The sequence below is a fragment of the Cimex lectularius genome, unplaced genomic scaffold (assembly GCF_000648675.2).
Source record: "Cimex lectularius strain Harlan isolate CLEC.00 unplaced genomic scaffold, Clec_2.1 scaffold53, whole genome shotgun sequence".
In the NCBI taxonomy this organism is placed as follows: Eukaryota; Metazoa; Arthropoda; class Insecta; order Hemiptera; family Cimicidae; genus Cimex; species Cimex lectularius.
The window spans coordinates 378,449-400,313 of record NW_019392659.1 but is presented as its reverse complement, the minus strand read 5'-3'; the positions used below and the strand labels follow the sequence as shown (position 1 = coordinate 400,313).

General features: G+C 32.6%; 1 protein-coding gene across 3 annotated transcripts in view; it reads right to left on the bottom strand.

Annotated features, from left to right (window-relative positions):
- LOC106669079 overlaps positions 1 to 21,865 on the bottom strand; it is a 156,587-nt gene that overhangs the window by 81,037 nt on the left and 53,685 nt on the right. For all 3 annotated transcript variants that reach the window (XM_014398341.2, XM_014398342.2, XM_014398343.2), the window contains exon 3: positions 15,992 to 16,074. In XM_014398341.2, the coding sequence (XP_014253827.1) occupies positions 15,992 to 16,052 (61 nt within the window). In that variant the 5' untranslated portion in view covers positions 16,053 to 16,074. The remainder of the gene's footprint in view (positions 1 to 15,991; positions 16,075 to 21,865) is intronic.

The window sequence follows — 21,865 nt, the reverse complement described above, 5'->3', positions numbered from 1 at the left end:
CTTTTGGTTAGTTTTACTATCTCTTTTTTAAATTCTAAATATAATAGTTTTTTATAAATAAATAGCACTTTTTACAAATAATTATTACAGATTAAGTCGGAAATGAAACATAAACAAAGAAGGCTATTATAACTTATTTCCATGTTCGGTTATATCTGTCCACGTTTAGGACGTATGAATTAAAATTCTAGTTTTAATTTTTTACTAAATATATATTTAAATCTATAACCTCTGATTTCTCTAATAATAATCAATAAAACTATTTATAATATTAATATTATTATAATTATATTCCCGACTTCCCTCCACACTTCTTCAAAATCCAACGTATATAAACATAAATCAGCAATATCTCACTGGCACTCTCAACACGACACGCAAGAATGGCACAATTACGCAGAAAACAAACACTTTGAGTGAGTTCAAATAGCATAATTGATTCTGAAATTTCTAGCATTGTATAAATCCATTTTTTAAATTTAATTTTGTTTTAATCTCTAAATATCTAGCATTGTACAAATTCATTCTTTTTTTTAATCTAAAATTTTCTAGCATTGTATAATTTTTTTTAGATCTAAAATTTTTTAGCATTGTATAAATTCATTTTTATCACATTCTACGTTATTTTTTTTTTTTGCCTAGTTATACATTAGCCTCAACCATGATTTCTAGCATTGTATAATTTTTTTTAGATCTAAAATTTTTTAGCATTGTATAAATTCATTTTTATCACATTCTACATGTGTTTGTAAAATTTAAACTATGTTTATAAATCCCAGGCCCAGAAGATGATCTCAATAAAGATCGAAGCGTTGGCACGATAAAGAAAATATTTTTCTGAAACCTGCGTCACACCAGACTGCATCTCACGATCTCCGAACAATCAACTTACGGTCATTAAGCACCACACATTTTTACCAATCTTGTTTTGCTACTAGCAAAGAGTCTTGTGGGATAAAAAACGTTGTTTTAGACAATTTTAACCCCTTCTGGTGCACAAGAATTAATTTTCCACGAGAGATGATCTATTTTCAAAATGAACATGCGTGTTCAAAATCACAACACAAACATTCTTTTAAAATCCACAAATATTTATTTCGCACTCACACACTTAATTTTTTTTTCTAATTTGTTTATTTCTTGTTTTTTTCTTATAAATAAAAGTATTACATTACTTTAATAATAAATATATAAAAGTTAAAAGATCGGACATCGAAGGTTTGATGTCGTTTTCTCATCTTCAGACTCAGCCGGATTTATTTACCGACCGGCTCTGTATACATGACCGTTGCCCAACTCACTTCTCTTTGACCGGCTCTTTTACATCAGGGATGAAGGTTGGCGGGCAATCCCATCCCACGTAGCGGTGAGATCGGCTCAATTTCCCATCGACCCTTGATGAAGGATAGACGCACTTCCAAAAGCCGAACTGATGATAAAGAGTAATTGAGGAGAAGGTAGGACTGAAAGATCAATATGATATATTTTAGTAGAACGGTTTGGTTTTACGTTCTCCCTTGACTATTCAAGAGACAATACATATGACGGGGGCGTCGGTGGCCGCAACGGTTTAGACATTGACACGGCTTTCAACACTGTAAGGTAAAGGTCCCGGGTTCGAATCTAGTGGCCCTGCATTCAAAACCGACATATATACATACTTACAAATGAGGAATCTTGAAGGATCAAGTAACCTCGTAGTTGAAATACCCTCGTAAAATATACAGAGAGAAAGGAAGTACACGCGGAGAAACAGTATTTTTTTTTAGAATCTTATTATATGCAAAAGGCTCATGGATTTGTAAGAACCAGTATTGTGTTTTCGGATTAAGAATAATTCTTAAGAGAGAATTTCCATGGGGTAGAGAAGTGATAGTCGTAACCAGGATTGTAAGATTTCCAGATGCAGGCTAGTTTACAACTAAAAAGGGCTGTCAAACAATCAAGTGCAGAACGAATAATTGCAAATCTGCAGTACCATGCAGGATAAATATTTCTTTAAAAAAAACAGTGGATAAAAATCAAGTATGAAAATACTCGGTTTTTTCGAATAAAGGTAAGAATGGCCCAAGTGGCAAAGAGTGGAAAGGAGCAAAACGGCAGAAGGTTCGTCGGAGGTGGGAGGCTTATGAAAATTAAAACAAGCCCTTCGTTTTCCGTCCAAAGTATATTACACGAAAGATAAAAGTTTGCCTTGACTCAGCTCGCGCTTCTTTGCTATTTATAAGCCTCTTCCAGTCACTTTCGCTCATCCCGGATCGGAAAACTTTGCCTTTCAGTTAATATTGGTTCCGAGTGAACTTCCGCTCTGCCACTCCGCCCTTGCTTATTAATAATAATGCCTCTTAGTCTGACGACGTTGGGCAAATATTTTCACCCGAGCCCGTATCGGTTTTCGTTCTTGTTTGACCTTTGAAATCAGCATATTGTACGAAATTCTATCCTGTTTCCACGAGTGTGTAAGCGTTAAAAATATCGTTGTAAGCGTGATCGACAAAGTGTACAATATTTTTTTTTAAATGTGTGGTGTTTAGTGGCCGTTAATCAATGATTATTCGTAGATCGTGAGATGCGATCTGGTGTGACATAGACTTTAGAAAAATATTTTCTTTATCATCAGGTTTTAGGAATTAGAGGACAAAGAAATAATCAAAATTTACTACCATTAAAAAAATTAAAGCAAAATACATGTAAATGTTTATTTGGAGATCGTGAGATGCGGTCTGGTGTGACGTAGGTTTTAGGAAAACATTTTCTTTATCGTGCCAACGTTTCGATCTTTATTGAGATCATCTTCAGGGCCTGGGATTCATAAACATTGTTTAAATTTACAAATATATGTAGGATGTGAAAAAATGAATTTATACAACGCTAGAAATTTTCGATTAAAACAAATTAAATCATTTTATTTGAATTTATACAATGCTATAAAATTTTATATTAAAAAAATTAATTTATCCTATGCCATAAAATTTTATACTAAAAAAATTTATTTATAAAACGCTAGAAATTTTAGATTTAAAAAAATCAAATCATTTTATTTGAATTCATATAATGCTAGAAAATTTTATATTAAAAAAATGGATTTATACAATGCTATCAAATTTTATATTAAAAAAATGAATTTATACTGTGCTATAAAATTTTATCCTAAAAAAATGAATTTATACTGTGCTATAAAATTTTATACTAAAAAAATGAATTTATACAACGCTAGAAATTTTAGATTTAAAAAAATCAAATCATTTTATTTGAATTCATATAATGCTATAAAATTTTATATTAAAAAAATTGAATTTATACTATGCTATAAAATTTTATACTAAAAAAATGAATTTATACAACGCTAGAAATTTTAGATTAAAAAAAATCAAATCATTTTATTTGAATTTATACAATGCTAGAAAATTTTATATAAAAAAAATTAATTTTCTAGCATTGTATAAATTCATTTTTTTATAAAATTTTCTAGCATTGTATAAATTCATTTTTTTATAAAATTTTCTAGCATTGTATAAATTCAAATAAAATGATTTGATTTTTTAAATCTAAAATTTCTAGCGTTGTATGAATTCATTTTTTTAATATAAAATTTTATAGCACTGTATAAATACAAATAAAATGATTTAATTTTTTTTAATCGAAAATTTCTCGCGTTGTATGAATTCATTTTTCATTCATGTATTTGTAAAATTTAAACAATGTTTATAAATCCCAGGCCCTGAAGATGATATCAATAAAGATAGAAACTTAATTATTCAGAAATCGTGAAATGCGGTCTGGTACAGTATATACTCGATATTTGTAGAAATATATCGATATATATGCCACATACTACTATATGATATATCGGTATAACGTTGCCATCCCTACTTATGGCTATGGGCAAACCAAAAGTGGTAGTCGTATTTTGCTACATTGGCTACAAGCTGGCAATGTCTAAGCTGTGGATCATTGTTTAGAAGAACTAAACCATTTTTTTACATAAGACTTTCTATAAGCAAGGGTGGATTATGCAGTAGACAGACTAGGCAACAAAACTAACCTCAGGTTTCGAAACTTCAACCATCTACTTCTACCCTCGCCGTGTACTTGACATTGATTCGATTTTCATTTCTCAGACCCTTCTTGGCACACCTCGTTTATACTTGGCCGTATATGGTTACGCAACTATCGAATTACCTAATTGGAAGGAAGTTTCAGTTTTGAACAACAGTGAGGGGGTTGTTGAAAACAATCCTCATCTCGTAGGGAATTCAGGCATAACACGGAGGAGGTGAGAACAATTAGGAGGGTAATGAAGGTACTAATTCGTGTATACGACCGGGTAAGTAGGGCCTGAGGCACCTTTATACCCGCCCGTGGATGGAGTTTTATTCGACGTCCACTAAGCGAATTATAGCTACCAACTTTCGTTGAGACTGAACGTACCGTGTCAAAAGTTTGTTTATCTGCTGTTATTCTGTTTAATTACGGCATCCTTTGGTAGAAAAGTGAACTGGCGATCACACAAAATAAGAGTAAAAATACAAACGTTTTTATATAATTTTCTAAATATTTTCATTGATGTTATTTTATCAACTGTAAAATTGAGCATTACTTCCTTTTTTTACGAGTTCTATTTAATTAGTACATGAGTAAAAAGCATGTTCTTCAGTGTGTCTGAATGATCACACAGATGTTCATTCTGCACTTCACTGAAGATGGCCCATGCCTATGCCTGTTTAGTATGATATTCTACATTTCTTAAGCCATTAATACACTTACCCGATGCAACGCTATGCGACGCTACCCGATGCTACCCGACGCCTTGTCATGTTTTGGTAGGGTGTGCACATTCATGCGACATCAAGCGCACGCACGTACAGTCACACAGCGTGTATCACAAATCAATACCACAGACACAACGCCTCTTGTGTTCTTAATGCATTATTTTGAGCAAACCCATGAAATAAATTGTTAATTAAATTTTATGAGCACAACCATGTAATAAATTGTGACGTAAATTTATTTGTTTTAAATAAAGTTATTCTGCTATTTTGATAAATTTTCTTCCTAACCATCATAATTAAATATTTTTTATAAAAACATATGAATTTTTGATCTCGTTCAATTTGGTTTACATTAAAATAGGAATATTGTAATTAATATAACGACAAAGTTACATATACTTAGTTTGAAATAAACTACAAAAAATATGAGTGTCCGGTTCTAACGCTACTGGACCAAAATGGTGTAACTTTACTAGAAAAACCATGAAGTAAATAGTTGATTAAATTTTATCAGCAAAACCGTGTAATAAATTGTTAGTTTAATTTATTATATCAAAAAATGGTATTCCGCTGTTTTGATAAATTTTCTACCAAACCATCAAAATTAATTTTAAAAAAGTGTGTGGTGATTAGTGATCGTTAATCGATATTTATTTAGGAATCGTGAGATGCGGTCTGGTGTGACGTAGGTTTCAGAAAAACATTTTCTTTATCGTGCCAACGTTTCGATCTTTATTGAGATCATCTTCAGGGCCTGGGATTTACAAACAATGTTTACATATAACAATTACATTTTGGATGTGGAAAAGTGAATTTATACAATGCAAAATATATTTTTTATATATTCAATCAAAGTATTTCTACTTACTGAAAGTGTTTATCTTCTGCGTAATTGTGCACTTTTCCACATCCAAAATCTAATTGTATATGTAAACAATGTTTGCAAATCCCAGGCCCTGAAGATGATCTCAGTAAAGATCGAAACGTTGGCACAATAAAGAAAATGTTTTTCTGAAACCTACATCACACCAGACCGCATCTCACGTTTCCTAAATAAAAATTAAAAAAAATTAAATAATTAAAAACTAACGAATATTTCATCTTGGTTAATTTGGTTTATATTGAAATAAGTATGTTGTAATTGATATAACGACAATAATACATGTGTGTTTTGATAAATTTTCTACTAAACCATTAAAATTAATTTTAAAAACTAATGAATTTCTGATTTGATTGTTAATATAACGTAAATAATACATGTAGTTTGAATAAAAATGTGAATATCCGGTTCTTTTGTCTTTGACTGTACTCGATGCGACCCGACGAAAAGATGGACAGTGGGGATCGCAGAGCGTAGCGTTGCATAGCATGGGGCAGAAGTGCACGTGGTAAGACTATCTTATGGAAAATTGGATTATATATTTATCTATTCATTGTGAGATTCCTGCAAGTGGTCTGCAAAGTGATGAACCTGGAATTTAGTTTTACCGGCCATCCTGTTCTGCTTATACTTTCTGGTTGGTCCGTCATGGTTTCAGCGTTTCGGCATCTTCAGCCGGTTTACAAAAATATTGATAACTGATAATATAATAAAACAATGTATATATAATTTGGTCGTTATCGATCAGTATGAACGGTATTGGTATTGGTCTGACATAACAGTATCTTTACGGTATTGGTATGACAGACGCGTATCACATCATCTTCTGGGTGATCACGCATCAAACAACATATTTAAAACGTAAACATTCAGAATAATATACACCTACTATAAGATAGTGGGTACTCAGTGTGCTCAATAATTCATAAACCCCACCCTCCTTACTGTAATAAATACATTCGTACACCTAATCGTTAAAACAATATATTGTAAATATACAGAGAAGGGTAGAGATGACCCTCTTTGGGGTCAGGTATTTTTGTTCATTCCGGACCTTTACCTTACAGTGATGAGCTTCTGTCAACGCCTAAACCGTTGCAGCCACTGACACTCCCATCAATGGCCTGCAGTAAGATCATCTAAGGGAGATACGTCAAAACAATTTATATCAACGTTCAAAAAATTATTAACAATATTTCTAAAGCTCAGAATCTCATAAAACTACTTCCGTTATATGCTAAATAGACATTAGTTTAATTTAAAATAAAATTTTTCCCAAAAAATGGTCTTTATCTCCGTAAGTGCTTCTAGAAGCACACAATCCTGGCCGAATACAGGTTATTCATAAAAATATTGTAGTAATATGTTTTTTCTTAAAGTGTGGGTTAAAATAATGTTGGATTTTTACTACTTTTTACTTCATAAAATACACCCTGTATCTGAAAGACATTTCACTAACATTTCATGTTTTCATTGAACTGACTACACAGACATCCTGGTAGTCAGATGGCCTGAACCTGACCGTCAGAAAGTTAAGGCTTTTGTTTCCCGTCTCCCGACGCACCGGGCAGGAGTACAGACAAAAATGAACACTGCAATTACTGCCAGGAAGAGGAGGACAATACATAACACATTTTATGTTTTTGTAAATGTTTTTGTTTGGACAGATTATTACAACTAGGACAGGAGAAACCACAAGCAAGATCCTGCACTAAGGAGCCACTGGCAAGCCTTGGAAGATGATTAAAAACTTGCAGCTGGCCAATGAGTTGTAACAAGCAGGTGAACAACAATAGATCTACTCAGGTGGAGGTGCAGAAGGCCTTGTGGCCGACGGTTTTATCCTTATTCCTTACCCGTTTCCCCCCCCCACGCTTCGTAATTTCCATGTATGTCATAATAACATCGTAATTATCAAAAGAATAAGAAGTTCTCTTGTGTTCTGACTTCTACCAAAATTAAAAATTCTTTGGACTTACACCTTGCTTCCCAGCTTCTGAAAGGACTACCACAATAATTACATTTAAAACAGTGTCCAGGCATTGGGCTATTTAGCCAGAATCTCGCCCCCAATCAACTTGTAAATTGAATAATCTTAGGTCTATGAGGTACCGTATTTATAAGACGAACCCATTCGCACATACTTTCTCTTACGCTCAAGCTAATAAATACGTTCACTCAAGAAGGAATAATCAAGTCTGAAAGGGATTGCGGGGTCACGTAAGTGCGACCATATTTATCCTATTCATGTAACCAACCAATTTCTCGGCGCATCTAAGCTTAAGGTTAAAAGTAGTCGGTCACTTCCCCCCTATTAATTATTACATTTTCGTTCTATTGTGCAATCCCCATTATTATCTATATCTCTTCGTTAAACTTAAGGCTTTTTATCTTTGTCTGGATGGTTTTGTCTGTATCTTTTGCTGCAACTATATTTATAATTATGCATATTAATAATCAGGCGGCCGCTGCCATTAAGTGTCAGAAAGTCCAGCGGCGACGGTGGGAATTCAACTCGTGATACGTAGAACCCAGAGTATGACGTCATAATGACGTCTACAACAGTCCTTTAGTTACTTATTGAAGGCAACAAGTTGGCCATACTTCCTTGTTAATAATTAATCCGTAAAGTAATATTATTACATATATTTTTTGTATTTTTCTTTCTGCAGAATCTCCTGGGCTACAGGGAATATTCGATGATCTAAAAACGTGATTATGAAAGGAACTGAAGAGAAGGGAAATTTGATACCCATCGAACTAGAGCTTATTAAATATCATCACCCTTAAAACATTTCATTATCGAAAATCCGTTTTGTTTTATGCGAGCACGTCTCTGTCTTTATCATTATTTGAAAAATATTTGCTAAATAACAAGATAAACAAAATATTGTACGTTATCACAGATTTGTTTCAAGTAGCCTTTAACCATGCTGTTTTTTACTGCTTTTTTGTTGACAGGGAACCATTTGAATTAAATTGATTGCCATTTCAAAAAAAGTTATTGCAGGATAAAACTTTACGCTTTTCTTAACGTCGGGTAATAATTTTTAACTCTAAACTTTTGATCTATACAGAAATAATGTTTGAATGGTGTGGTAAATCTATAGTTTACGGCTGTTCACCTTTTACGCAATCATAATTAATTATCATACAAACAAATAAATTATTTATATGATTTTAAAAGATAGGTTGTCGAAATGGTCGTACAATGCCTATTAAATAATACTACTATTCAGAACTTAAAACTACCTGAATAATAAACACAGGGGGAAACGAGATATTGTATTTTCGACTCTTTTTCATACTTAAAAAGGCGATTTCCTCTAAAAGCATTTAACTTTAATCGCAGGGGACAAGTTAAGAGTCGTTCATAAATTTAAATTTATTAAGGTTTTCTCCTTTCTACAATGACTTCGGTTGAACATATTCTACAATAAACGATTTAACTGTAGCCATCAGTGAAAAATTTGCAATACTGCAATGTGGTAATGAAATTTTTGTTTTAATGAAAATGTTTTTATTTATTTTTATTATTAAGTTCTAGGTTTGTACAATATAAAGAGAAGGAACATTAATGGCGATAGGCACAATCTTAGAAACATATTTCCGTAGAATTAGTTGCAATTTCATATAATGATAACAAATTTATCTTTGGCGAAGATGTCATGCCTTGGCTCCTTACAGACCTCTTGTAAGCATGCCCAATTTAAGATTGATTCTCGGCCGTTATGTGAATGACGTCGGGATTTTACATTGTTTATTGTATAAACATATGTTATATGTGTTTTGTGATTATATGGTTTGTTTGAGTGCGTATAGTTATTTGTATAAGTGGTGAGGGGTGATGATGAAATATAGTGTCATCATCACCCTCCCAAGCAGAATGTGTGTTAGTGAACTGTTTATTTGAACTGATTGTGTAAATTATGAATGTATATAGTTAAATTATTTATTTAAAATGGCAGTTAAAAAATAAATGTACATAGTTTAATCATGTATTTAAACTGGTAGTATTAAGTAGTTAAGTTTGTTATTCATATGTTTTTATGATCACTATGTTAATTCCCTAGTCAATATAGTCATTTTATTAATAACTGTACATGTATATAATCGAATTATTTAAATGAAATGTCTTGTTTTTTATGTTATATATATGTACATAGTTAAATTATATATTTGAGAAGTTATATTTAAAGTTATAAATGTATATAGTCCGTTAAGGTTATTTAAGCTAGCACGTTTTAGTAAATTAAGTTATTTTGTTTTCATTATTCGCATGTTTATATGAGTATACAATTGAATTACTTATATGAAATATCTAGTCTAAGTAATAATGTATATATTTAAATAATTTATATGAAATGTTTGTTTAGATTTATACAGGTATATAGCCTAAAGGGTTTATTTAAGCTAGTAAGATCTATTTAACAATCTTTTTATTTAATTGTTTCATTGTGCTCATGTTTTTATTACTAGTCAAAATAGTCTGTTTATATTGTTTAAAAATGTTCTAGCCGCCAAAAATTCTCTATAAAAATTGTTATTAAACCCCTCAGGAGCGGTCCATCCCGGAAACGTTATAATATAATTATAATTATAACGGCTAAAGATCTGTAAGGGGACCTGTTGTGGTAGAAAAAAAAATATTAATTTAGAAATTTATTAAAACAAATAATTTGATAAATAAAAAATAAAATAAAAGCAAACGCTGTAGGAGGTTTACACCGAAAAACAGCAAAAACACAAATAACAAAATCAATGGTGGCCGAATATCTATAAAAGTACCCCATCTACCCTAATTTGGATTAGATTATTAATAGCATGTGTAGTTTGATGGAAGATTATCCAGTATTCCACCGATTAACCAGAATTTTTTTAATACTTTTTTTAAAGATTTTATACGATATACTGATAAATAGAAAAAAAGTACAATACGACATGGATACCCCTCTGTCGGGAGTTAACTAAAATGAGAAACAAAGTAACCGAGATCAAAAATTCATTAGTTTTTATTTAAAAAAAATAATTTTAATGGTTCGGTAGAAAATTGATCAAAACACCGGAATACCATTTTTGGAAATAATGAATTTAACTAACGTTTATTACACGGAAATTATAAATGATGGGGTGAGTGTGGAGATCAATCCTTTTTAAAAAAGTGTAGAGATTAGTGACCGTTAATCGATAGTATCGGGTTGTCCGGAAAATAATGCAGGATTTTAAGTTTTCATTAAAAAAAATCTATATAAAATATTCTGTTTACGTTTACAGGATTACTCATNTGGGAAATTATTTTGATTAAAGAACATTGCTTTAAAGTAACTAGTTTCTTTTTTTTTGTTTAATACCAAAATCCTGCATTATTTTCCGGACAACCCAATAAGAGTTTCAATTCATATGGAAAAGGTTACATTTGAATTGGAAAGGTATCAACTCATGAAAAGGATTAAATTTGACGTCGTAAGGTTTTTAACTAATATGGAAATGGTTAAATTTTAATTACAAAGGCATCATCAACTCACATATAATTGGTTACATATGTAATGGGGAGTGGTTTCAACATATGGAAGAGGTTAAATTTAACTTGGAAAGAGTTTCAACTCATAGGGAAAAGATTACATTTGAATAGGAAAGGTATAAAGTCATGAAGAGGATTCCATTTAACTTGTAGTTTTATCTCAACGAAAAACTATAATTAATTGAAAGATTTATTGGTCAAGCGGACCACGAAAACTATTAAATTTAGCAAGTAAAAATTAAGTATATATTCACTAAGGCTCTCCGTGGCCATTTCATTTGCCGGCCGAGAATCAAATAGATTACACGACATTTGAAGAAATGATGATGGTGTCTAGGCGAAGAAAAAGAAGCTTTTCAAGTACATTTTATTAGGTTTCGTGGTCCGTTTGACCAAATAAATTCTTTGCCAATTAATTAAGGTATTGGTTGAGATAAAAAAAGGAATTGAAAAGTGGCAAAAAGGAGGGAAAATTAAAAAGGTGGGGTTGAGTTGTGAAATTAGTGTCTGAGTGGGTCAAAGTCACGATAGCTCAAGTGGTAGAGTAGCAGCGTATCTAGCCAAAGGTCGTGGGTTCGAATCCCATTCGTGACACTGACTTTTTTATCTCAACTAAAACCCTTAATTAATTGAAATAGTGAATTACATTTAACATGGAAATGGTATGAACTTATATGGAAAGGATTACATTTGACTTGGAAAGGCTACACCTCATATGTAAAATGTTACATTTGAATTGGAAAGGTATCAACTCATGAAAAGTTTCAACTCATATGGAAGAGGGTAAAATTTGACTTGGAAACGGTTTCAACATATCTTTTTAACCCTTTCCACCACCTCGCCGTACCTGAGGAAGACCCCATACCGGCGGACAAACGCTTTAGCTTAATCGAATTTGAATATCTAAGGGATTTCAAACAAATGGGATAAAAATACCTCTCAACGATCAACATATATGGAAATGGTTACATTTGAGTTAGAAAGGCACCAACGCATATGAAATGGGTTACATTCGTCTCGGAAAGGGTTTCAACTGAAGGGGTTATATTTAACTAGCAAAGGGTTTCAACTCATTTGGAAAAGGTTACATTAGAATTAAAAAGGTATCGTCTCATGAAAAGGATTAAATTTTTTAAAGCCGCGGTCGTGGGTTCGATTCCCACCGTCGCCTCTGGCCCTTTTTTCCCGATAACCCCCAATTAGAACGACATATATAAGAATTCGTCATGGCTAATATGCAAAGATCATAAGGCCAAAAAAAAAAAAAATGATGGTTAGGCAGAAAATTTATCAAAACAATAACTTTATTTAAAACAATTAATTTATTTAATAATTTATTACATGGTTGTGCTCATAAAATTTAACTAATAATTTATTACATGGTTTTGCTCAAAATAATGCATTAAGAACAAAAGAGGCTTTGCGATTGTGATACTGATTTGTGAAACGTTGGCACTATAAAGAAAATGATTTCCTAAACCTACTTCATACCAGATCAACCTCACGATCTCTTAATAATCGTTAATTGACGGTCACTAAATACTACACACATTTATTAATATATTTTTCCTTACGGACCTCACGTAAGTGTACGGGATGATACAACTTGGCCGTTTAAAAATAAGGCATAACTGTGAGTTGATCGTACCTCAGAAAACGTTGTTATGAAAAGCTAAAATAACTTCCTTCTCAGGTGTATGTCAAAATTCTTTATCACCCCGGGGCAAAAGGGAACAATTGGGCAAACGGCTGACATATCGGGAATAAATAGTCGTCAGCGCAATGACCTTTCCCGACGAATGGAAGGCCTGCATCGGATTGAACGGACGGGAAAAGTGAAACGTTATCGTCTCAGAACACTCCACCGCCCCCAACCGAGCTTTGTTTTTCATACAATTTCTCGAAAGGGGCTTTCAAGCTGTCCGCGGACCTCCGACCGCTTGAAACCGGCCAAATCTACGTCCCTCGCAGAATGCATTAGCCAACAATTGAAAATGATAAAATTCCGCTCAGTAAACCTCCTACTGCTCTTTTGTTTTTGCCTTAAGTATATTGTTTATTTCCAAGAAATGGTTATTTTTTCTTTTCTCACTTTGATTAATAAGCCGCAATTAATTACAACTGATAAATTACATCATCTAAACCAGCTACACAACGTGCACAATATTCATGGTAAACTTGATCATTTAGGAAACTGCTTCCGTATAAGATCCGGAGCTGACTAAATCCGGAAATTGGAAACTAAACACCCTACGAGTTGGCCGTCCACTAATTGAGTTTGGGAGAACAAGGCGCTGGCTGACCGGACTAATGAAGTCTGGGGGTGCGTAGGCTCAACCTGTAGAAGCCATTAGGTGATTGCAGGCTTGGACATGATAAATGGTCCGGCCTCAACCCTCCTCGTTGGAATAATTTACCATCCAACTCGATGCGAGATAAAAGGAACACCTTCGGCCGTATCATGTGTAACCCATAAAACAATTTGTCCTAAAACCCAACGCAAAAAGACCACATTTTGGTTACTTCTATATTGACTGCTTCTTTGTACACTTTTTTTACAATGTACACTTTGGTTAGCAACAGTGTTCAACAAATCATTGGCAAAAACACAATGCAATATTAGTTGAGTCTTAAGTCTACTAAAATCCAATTATTTCTTTTGTGAATGTTAATATTACATATATAATTATCATTGCAAATTATTTGCAATTATTTAATTAAATCTATATATGTATAAGCTATTGTTTCAACGAATTTTGTACCATTAAGCAACGCAAACCTGTGATTTTGACAAAAAACAAATGGTATCACGATGGGATAGGATACAAGCACTTAATTGTGCAAATCAAAAATAAAATAATTGCACAAACATTACAATTAACAAAATAATTATGCTCAAAAATGCAGGTGTGAATTTAAATACTAGTTAAATTCACTAGTTTTCATGGTCCGCTTGAGCAATTAATATCTTTCAATTAATTAAGGTTTTGAGTTGAGATAAAACCGAAAACCTAAAAAAAATCTCAACTGGACCGAAGTCACCATAGCTCAAGTTGTAGAGCAGCGTTTCTAGCCGAAGATCGTGGGTTCGAATCCCGCTCGTGAACTGACGTTTTTATTTCAACTAAAAACTTTAATAAATTGAAATATTGATCAAGCGGACCATTAAAACTTGTGAATTAATAAGTAAAAAAATGAAGTATATCTTCACTCAAGCTCTCCGTTGTCGCCGAGAATCAAATAGATTATATTACTTTTGAAAAATGGCAAAAAGGAGGAAAAATTCAAAAGGTGGGTTTGAGATGGGAAGTTAGTGGCCGAGAGGATCGAAGTCACGATAGCTCGAGTGGTAGAACAGCGGCGTATCTAGCCGAAGATCGTGGGTTCGAATCCCACTCGTGACACTAACTTTTTCATTTCAACCAATACCTTAATTGAATTGTGTTAAATATTTTTATGCCAAATTTTATAATTATTTAGTGGTCTATTGACCAAATTACTTCTTTCAATAGGTAATCATTTTATGTAAGGTTTTGGTTGAAATGAAAAAGTTAGTGCCACGAGCGGGATTCGAACGCACGACCTTCGGTTAAATACGCCACTGCTCTACCACTGGACTTCGATCCCCTGACTTTTTCATTTCAACTAATACCTTACAAAATCACTAATTTGAAATTAATAATATTATCCAAATCTACACCAGTTCTAAGCTTTTAAAAGTTTCTTCTGTTTATTAATTTATCATTAAATAATACATATTTACAATATATAATTTTGTGGTTTCAGTAAATAATAAATTGTTTTTCTTCTTACACATTTAATATAACATCTTTAAAATAACAGTTATAATTAATTTAGTTTAACAAACAATTAATGCTTAATTTTAAATTAATTAATTTTTTTTAATGTAAGGTTTTGGTCGGAATGAAAAAGTTAGTGCCACGAGCTGGATTCGAACCCCGAACGTTACTCTACCACCTCTCAAGTTGTAGAGCAGCGGCGTATCTAGCCGAAGGTCGTGGGTTCGAATCCCGCTCGTGACACTGACTTTTTCATTTCAACCAAAACCTTACATAAAAAGATTAATTAATTTATAATTATGCTTTAATTGTTTTTTTTTTTTTTGTTTTAAAATAGAAAAATTAATGAATAACGACGAGAACAGCGCATAAGTGACATAGCCAGCTTAATAGCCTAAATTGATGATCTTCAGGAATTGTGGTAAAATAAATTAATCTGAGGAATGGCTCTATACTCTTCTAGATTTTCATTTCTGTGGTTCTATACTGGAATAGGTGTGTGAGCGCACAGAATTATTTAGCAACACACATTCACAACTTACTTCAGTGAACAGGTTTACAGGGCTATGCTGGGTCTGAACAAAATCTGAAGACTTTTGTTGTTGGACCAGCTAAGAGGTACTTCCCATGGAGAACCGGAGATATTCACAAATGTATGAAGGTCCTCCCTGGTCTTTAAATTGCACAGAAAACACCCAGTCAAGATGAAGTGCCTTTACAATTAACATATCAAGTTTATGATAGCGTGTAGGGGGTAGGCTACCCAAATAGACAATAAGCCCCCGATTAAACTTTCTTCACTTTTATGAAAATAAAATAGTTCATTGGAAGGAGTCTATGAGGTCTATGCAGTCTATTTTTTCAGTTTAGAAATATTTTGGAGCCACATATGGAATTCATTGTTTCTGTTTGCAGCGATTCTGGATGGAATTGTGTCCCAAGCTGAGACGGAATTTACAACTTTTTTGCCAGCTAGTTTATAAATTGTCACTGTAAACTATTTTCAAATTTTGCTTACCGGTGAGTACGAGAACATAGCTGACTAAGTGGACATATGTCGCAAATGAGGCAACACCCATTGCCACATCATTACTTAGGCCACTGAAACAAAAGAAAAAATAAATGTGAAAAAAATTAAATAAATAAATTATTTACAATAACTTGTTTACACGCCAATCACTCAATTAGGGTGAGGAGTACTCAACACATCACCCTTTCTAATCTAATTTGCAATCGAAAGTATACTCAATATTCACTTATCAGCTCACATACACTAATAACACATTTGCTCTAATATATATAAAAAAGAACCAAAATTAGAATCAAGTAATATGTATAATAAAGCAGCCCTGTTTCTTCCAAAAATTTGAACAGAATCACTCAAGCACGTCGTCAAAGATTTGCTCCCGAATGGCATATACTCCTTGTATTACTTTTATTTCCCCATAAAGTTGCTTCTGGCAAGAGAGTGGTTGTTAATGTTAATTCTAAGTAGTTGTACTCATTTGCGATTTTGATAGGGTGCTTGTCGTAGAACCATTTTTCATGTACGCCATATCAAGTATCAGAAAACTAAGCATAACCACTGATAATATATTAGGGGTATTTGTGTTAACTCTTTTCAGCCTGTTAAGTCCTGTTAGATCGAGAAAAATGATGACGAAGACTTGTACGAATCGGCTAGCAACCTCGATCTAACAGGGTAGGGCTAATGCTAGATATTAGGTCGAAAATGTAGTCACATTGCTATCCGTTAGGGCGGAGGTAACCAACATGGCAGCCATGAATTGAACAGCTGTTTTTTGTTTAAACGTATTTTTATTCTTCAATACGCGTTAATTAAATCAGACTAATACATTTCTTTTTTTAATTTCTGACTTGTCCTTGTACTCTCATTCATAATAGATACATCTTTTATCTTATAAAGTTGTAGGCTGTTAGACAATAGGATGCAAGTTAGATATATAGGCACGAATTGTCGAAAACGAGTCATTTGCTAGTACTTTTCGAGTGCATAGGTAGCATTTTGAATGAAAGAGTTGATTAATTTCCCTTTTTTATTAACTTCTGGCATCTTATAATTTAGCACAAAAAACCCAAACAAATTACAACAAGCCTAAATAAATTATTTACAATAAGTTGTTTAAACGAGTTTATTTTATATATAGCAATCTGTACAAAAATGTGCATTGAGTAAATAGTATAGATATATACAAAAATGAGAGATTTGAAAAACCAGGAGGTAGAAAACCAAGCAGTGCTGGACCTCTGTTTTATTTAATTGGGTGGGCTAAGATTCCCCACTTAAATAGCTGTTAAATTGCTGTTGTAATATATTTAATAAAGCAGCCCTGTTTCTTCCCAAACTTTTCACAAGTTCAATCAAGCACAATTGACATGTTAGCATAATGACAATATTTTTGTAACTTTTTTATAAAGTATGACATATATGTTGGCTTTGGCCCAAAATTAATCGTCTATGTAAGTCTATTAGTAGTCTTGTGATCCCTTATATTACAAAACAAGTGTTCAATAGTAAAAAACCCACTTGGGTGAAAGAATTTTAACATCAAAATACACTGATTTGAAAAATGTTCTCCACTTTTGTTCAAAGGGTTCCTTCAACATATATAATAATATAAGCACGTATGGTGTGATTAATTTACTAATTTTAGGTTTAATTAAGTCGAGAAACTGCTTACTGCTGATACCTTCAAGAAGCCCTTTAATCAAGCAGGCTAACACCGTTGAGTAAATGAAGTTAATTTCCCGTAATAATTATATCCATAATTGTAGTTTTTAGACAATTTGTTTAGAACTAGTTTTAAACGCGATTAGGTGAAACTCAGAATTACTGAACATTTGATCAAAAAGAAAAAGACTCACGAAAAACGCATAACGACAAATAAATAAAATTTCAGTCAAACACATTTAAACAGTTGCATACGTTAAATATACCATTTCCCAACAGATATATTAAATAAGTTAAGTAGTACATAAACATAAAAAACTGCATGAAAAACAACAAATACCACGTCCAAACCTGAACAAAAACCTAGTGGCCAGAACTTCTTCCCACTTTAGCTGACTCGATTATCACCTGAACCGTATTAGATTCAATTCATACGTAAAGAGATACATTTGTCTTAATATTGGGTTGTCCGGAAAATAATGCAGGATTTTAAGTTTTCATTAAAAAAAATCTATATAAAATATTCTGTTTACGTTTACAGGATTACNGTATGGGAAATTATTTTGATTAAAGAACATTGCTTTAAAGTAACTAGTTTCTTTTTTTTTGTTTAATACCAAAATCCTGCATTATTTTCCGGACAACCCAATAAGAGTTTCAATTCATATGGAAAAGGTTACATTTGAATTGGAAAGGTATCAACTCATGAAAAGGATTAAATTTGACGTCGTAAGGTTTTTAACTAATATGGAAATGGTTAAATTTTAATTACAAAGGCATCATCAACTCACATATAATTGGTTACATATGTAATGGGGAGTGGTTTCAACATATGGAAGAGGTTAAATTTAACTTGGAAAGAGTTTCAACTCATAGGGAAAAGATTACATTTGAATAGGAAAGGTATAAAGTCATGAAGAGGATTCCATTTAACTTGTAGTTTTATCTCAACGAAAAACTATAATTAATTGAAAGATTTATTGGTCAAGCGGACCACGAAAACTATTAAATTTAGCAAGTAAAAATTAAGTATATATTCACTAAGGCTCTCCGTGGCCATTTCATTTGCCGGCCGAGAATCAAATAGATTACACGACATTTGAAGAAATGATGATGGTGTCTAGGCGAAGAAAAAGAAGCTTTTCAAGTACATTTTATTAGGTTTCGTGGTCCGTTTGACCAAATAAATTCTTTGCCAATTAATTAAGGTATTGGTTGAGATAAAAAAAGGAATTGAAAAGTGGCAAAAAGGAGGGAAAATTAAAAAGGTGGGGTTGAGTTGTGAAATTAGTGTCTGAGTGGGTCAAAGTCACGATAGCTCAAGTGGTAGAGTAGCAGCGTATCTAGCCAAAGGTCGTGGGTTCGAATCCCATTCGTGACACTGACTTTTTTATCTCAACTAAAACCCTTAATTAATTGAAATAGTGAATTACATTTAACATGGAAATGGTATGAACTTATATGGAAAGGATTACATTTGACTTGGAAAGGCTACACCTCATATGTAAAATGTTACATTTGAATTGGAAAGGTATCAACTCATGAAAAGTTTCAACTCATATGGAAGAGGGTAAAATTTGACTTGGAAACGGTTTCAACATATCTTTTTAACCCTTTCCACCACCTCGCCGTACCTGAGGAAGACCCCATACCGGCGGACAAACGCTTTAGCTTAATCGAATTTGAATATCTAAGGGATTTCAAACAAATGGGATAAAAATACCTCTCAACGATCAACATATATGGAAATGGTTACATTTGAGTTAGAAAGGCACCAACGCATATGAAATGGGTTACATTCGTCTCGGAAAGGGTTTCAACTGAAGGGGTTATATTTAACTAGCAAAGGGTTTCAACTCATTTGGAAAAGGTTACATTAGAATTAAAAAGGTATCGTCTCATGAAAAGGATTAAATTTTTTAAAGCCGCGGTCGTGGGTTCGATTCCCACCGTCGCCTCTGGCCCTTTTTTCCCGATAACCCCCAATTTGAACACACAAGAATTCGTACTATGGCTAATATGCAAGATCATAAGGCCAATAAAAAAAAAAAAAAAAAATTTAAAGTTTCAGCGTATGGAAATGGTTACATTTGAATTAGAAAGGTTTCAACTGATATGAAATAGGTTATATACGTTTCGGAAAAGGTTTCAACATATGGAAGGGGTTACATTTAACTTCGACAGGTTACAACTCATATGGAAAAGGTTTCATTTGAATTAGAAAGGTTTCAACTCATATGAAATAGGTTACATACGTTTTGGAAAAGGTTTCAACATATGGAAGGGGTTACATTTAACTTCGACAAGTTACACCTCATATGGAAAACGTTACATTTGAATTGGAAAGGTATCAACTCATGAAAAGTTTCAGCTCATATGGAAGAGAGTAAAATTTGACTTCGAAAGGGTTTCAACATATATGGAAATGGTTACATTTGAGTTAGAAAGTACCAATGCATATGAAATGGGTTACATTCGTATCGGAAAAGGTTTCAACATACAGAAGTGGTTACATTTAACTAGCAAAGGGTTTCAACTCATGTGGGAAAGATTTCATTTTAATTAGAAAGGTATCACCTCATGAAAAGAATTAAATTTTTTTTTTAATGTTTCAGGGCATTGAAATGGTTACGTTTGAATTAGAAATGTTTCAACTTATATGAGTTGTATGACTAGGTTACATACGTCTTGGAAAAGGTTTCAACATAAGGAAGGGGTTACATTTAACTTGGAAAGGGTTTCAACTAATATGGAAACTATTTGATTTAATTTTGAAAGGGTTGGTTACTCGGAGCGTATGTGATTTGTAAAACTTTACAATTGACTTAAAAATTAACAGTAATTATTAATTAATAAGCATTATTAACCAAATGAGAAATAGCTGAACATAATGAAAAAAATTTACAGGCATAATATTATTATTTCTTATTTAGCCAAGTTAGGGGATAAAACGGACAGGAATGACAATAATTCACGGGCCTTTCCCTAAAACTCTAGACTGTTCGATAGGTTCAGTATATGTATGAAAACTGTTGGAACGTCCAGGTTAGGAAAATCTGGATGATCAGAAATGATATTTTTTTAAAATTCTTTACTAAACCTAATACAACTGTATATTACATTAGGTCTACAAATCCCAAAGCGTTAAAACATCGTTCCGGAGAATTATGAAGTTAAAGATAACCCTAACGTGACCTGATTTAAAAAAAAACTTATACAACTAAATAGTCTCCCTTTGTAATTAAGATTTTGAAGAAATATTACAAATAAGATTGTAAAATAATATCACTTTCAATAAAGAGTGTTTCAACAAAAATCAATTAACTCTAGTTTTTTAAACATTTTCTAATTATCACTGAAGAGCACATTCAACTAATTGAACACAGGGTTTTCAGTCTCTAACATTTAGAAAACTAAGAAAATAGTCACCGGAGAGCAGAATTGCTTTAAAATACTACCGTCTAAGAGTAGAACAGTAGAAATAACAGTAAAATAAAAGCTATCCTCCTTGACTTAGCAAAACATAGAGGAAAATAAATTCTTCCTCATTAGACTTCAATTCCTCTTAAGACTTAATATTCTCGTTTAGAACATTGCCACGTGCCTTCATAATGAATTGAATCTGTTTAAAGTTTTAGTTATATCAGACAGAGGTAGTCTGAATCAAAATTAAGCTCTCTGTAGAACAAATATTGCTCGTTATTATCGTCACTCCTAACGCATTAATATTTTTTCCTTACAATATCCAGAATTTTTTTTTAAAGCAGAATAGCCAATTTTTAATATTATCTTCCTAACGTGTAAATCATTGGTCGCTAATAGTTTGATGATGTCTCTAAACCATGGCAAGTTCTTTTCTATTGTGTACAGTGCTATATTTGTTTGTCAAATGTGACTGTACTCTCATGAATGTTAGTATTTAGTCGAGAGGCAGTTTAATTGTGAAAGTGAAGTCATATCCGGTTTCTAGATACACAATACTGATGGCGATACAGACTAAAAGGCGAAACAACTCTTTACGAACGTATATTGGAAATTTTCATCACTGTGATGATGTTAAGACTCCATAAAATAAGAGTGAACATGAATAACATGACTTAAACACATCTATTTTGGTAGAAAACGCTATTGAGCTTTCGTCAAAGATTTTATCCCAAATTGCATATACTCCTTGTATTACTTTCGTTATTTTCCCGGAAA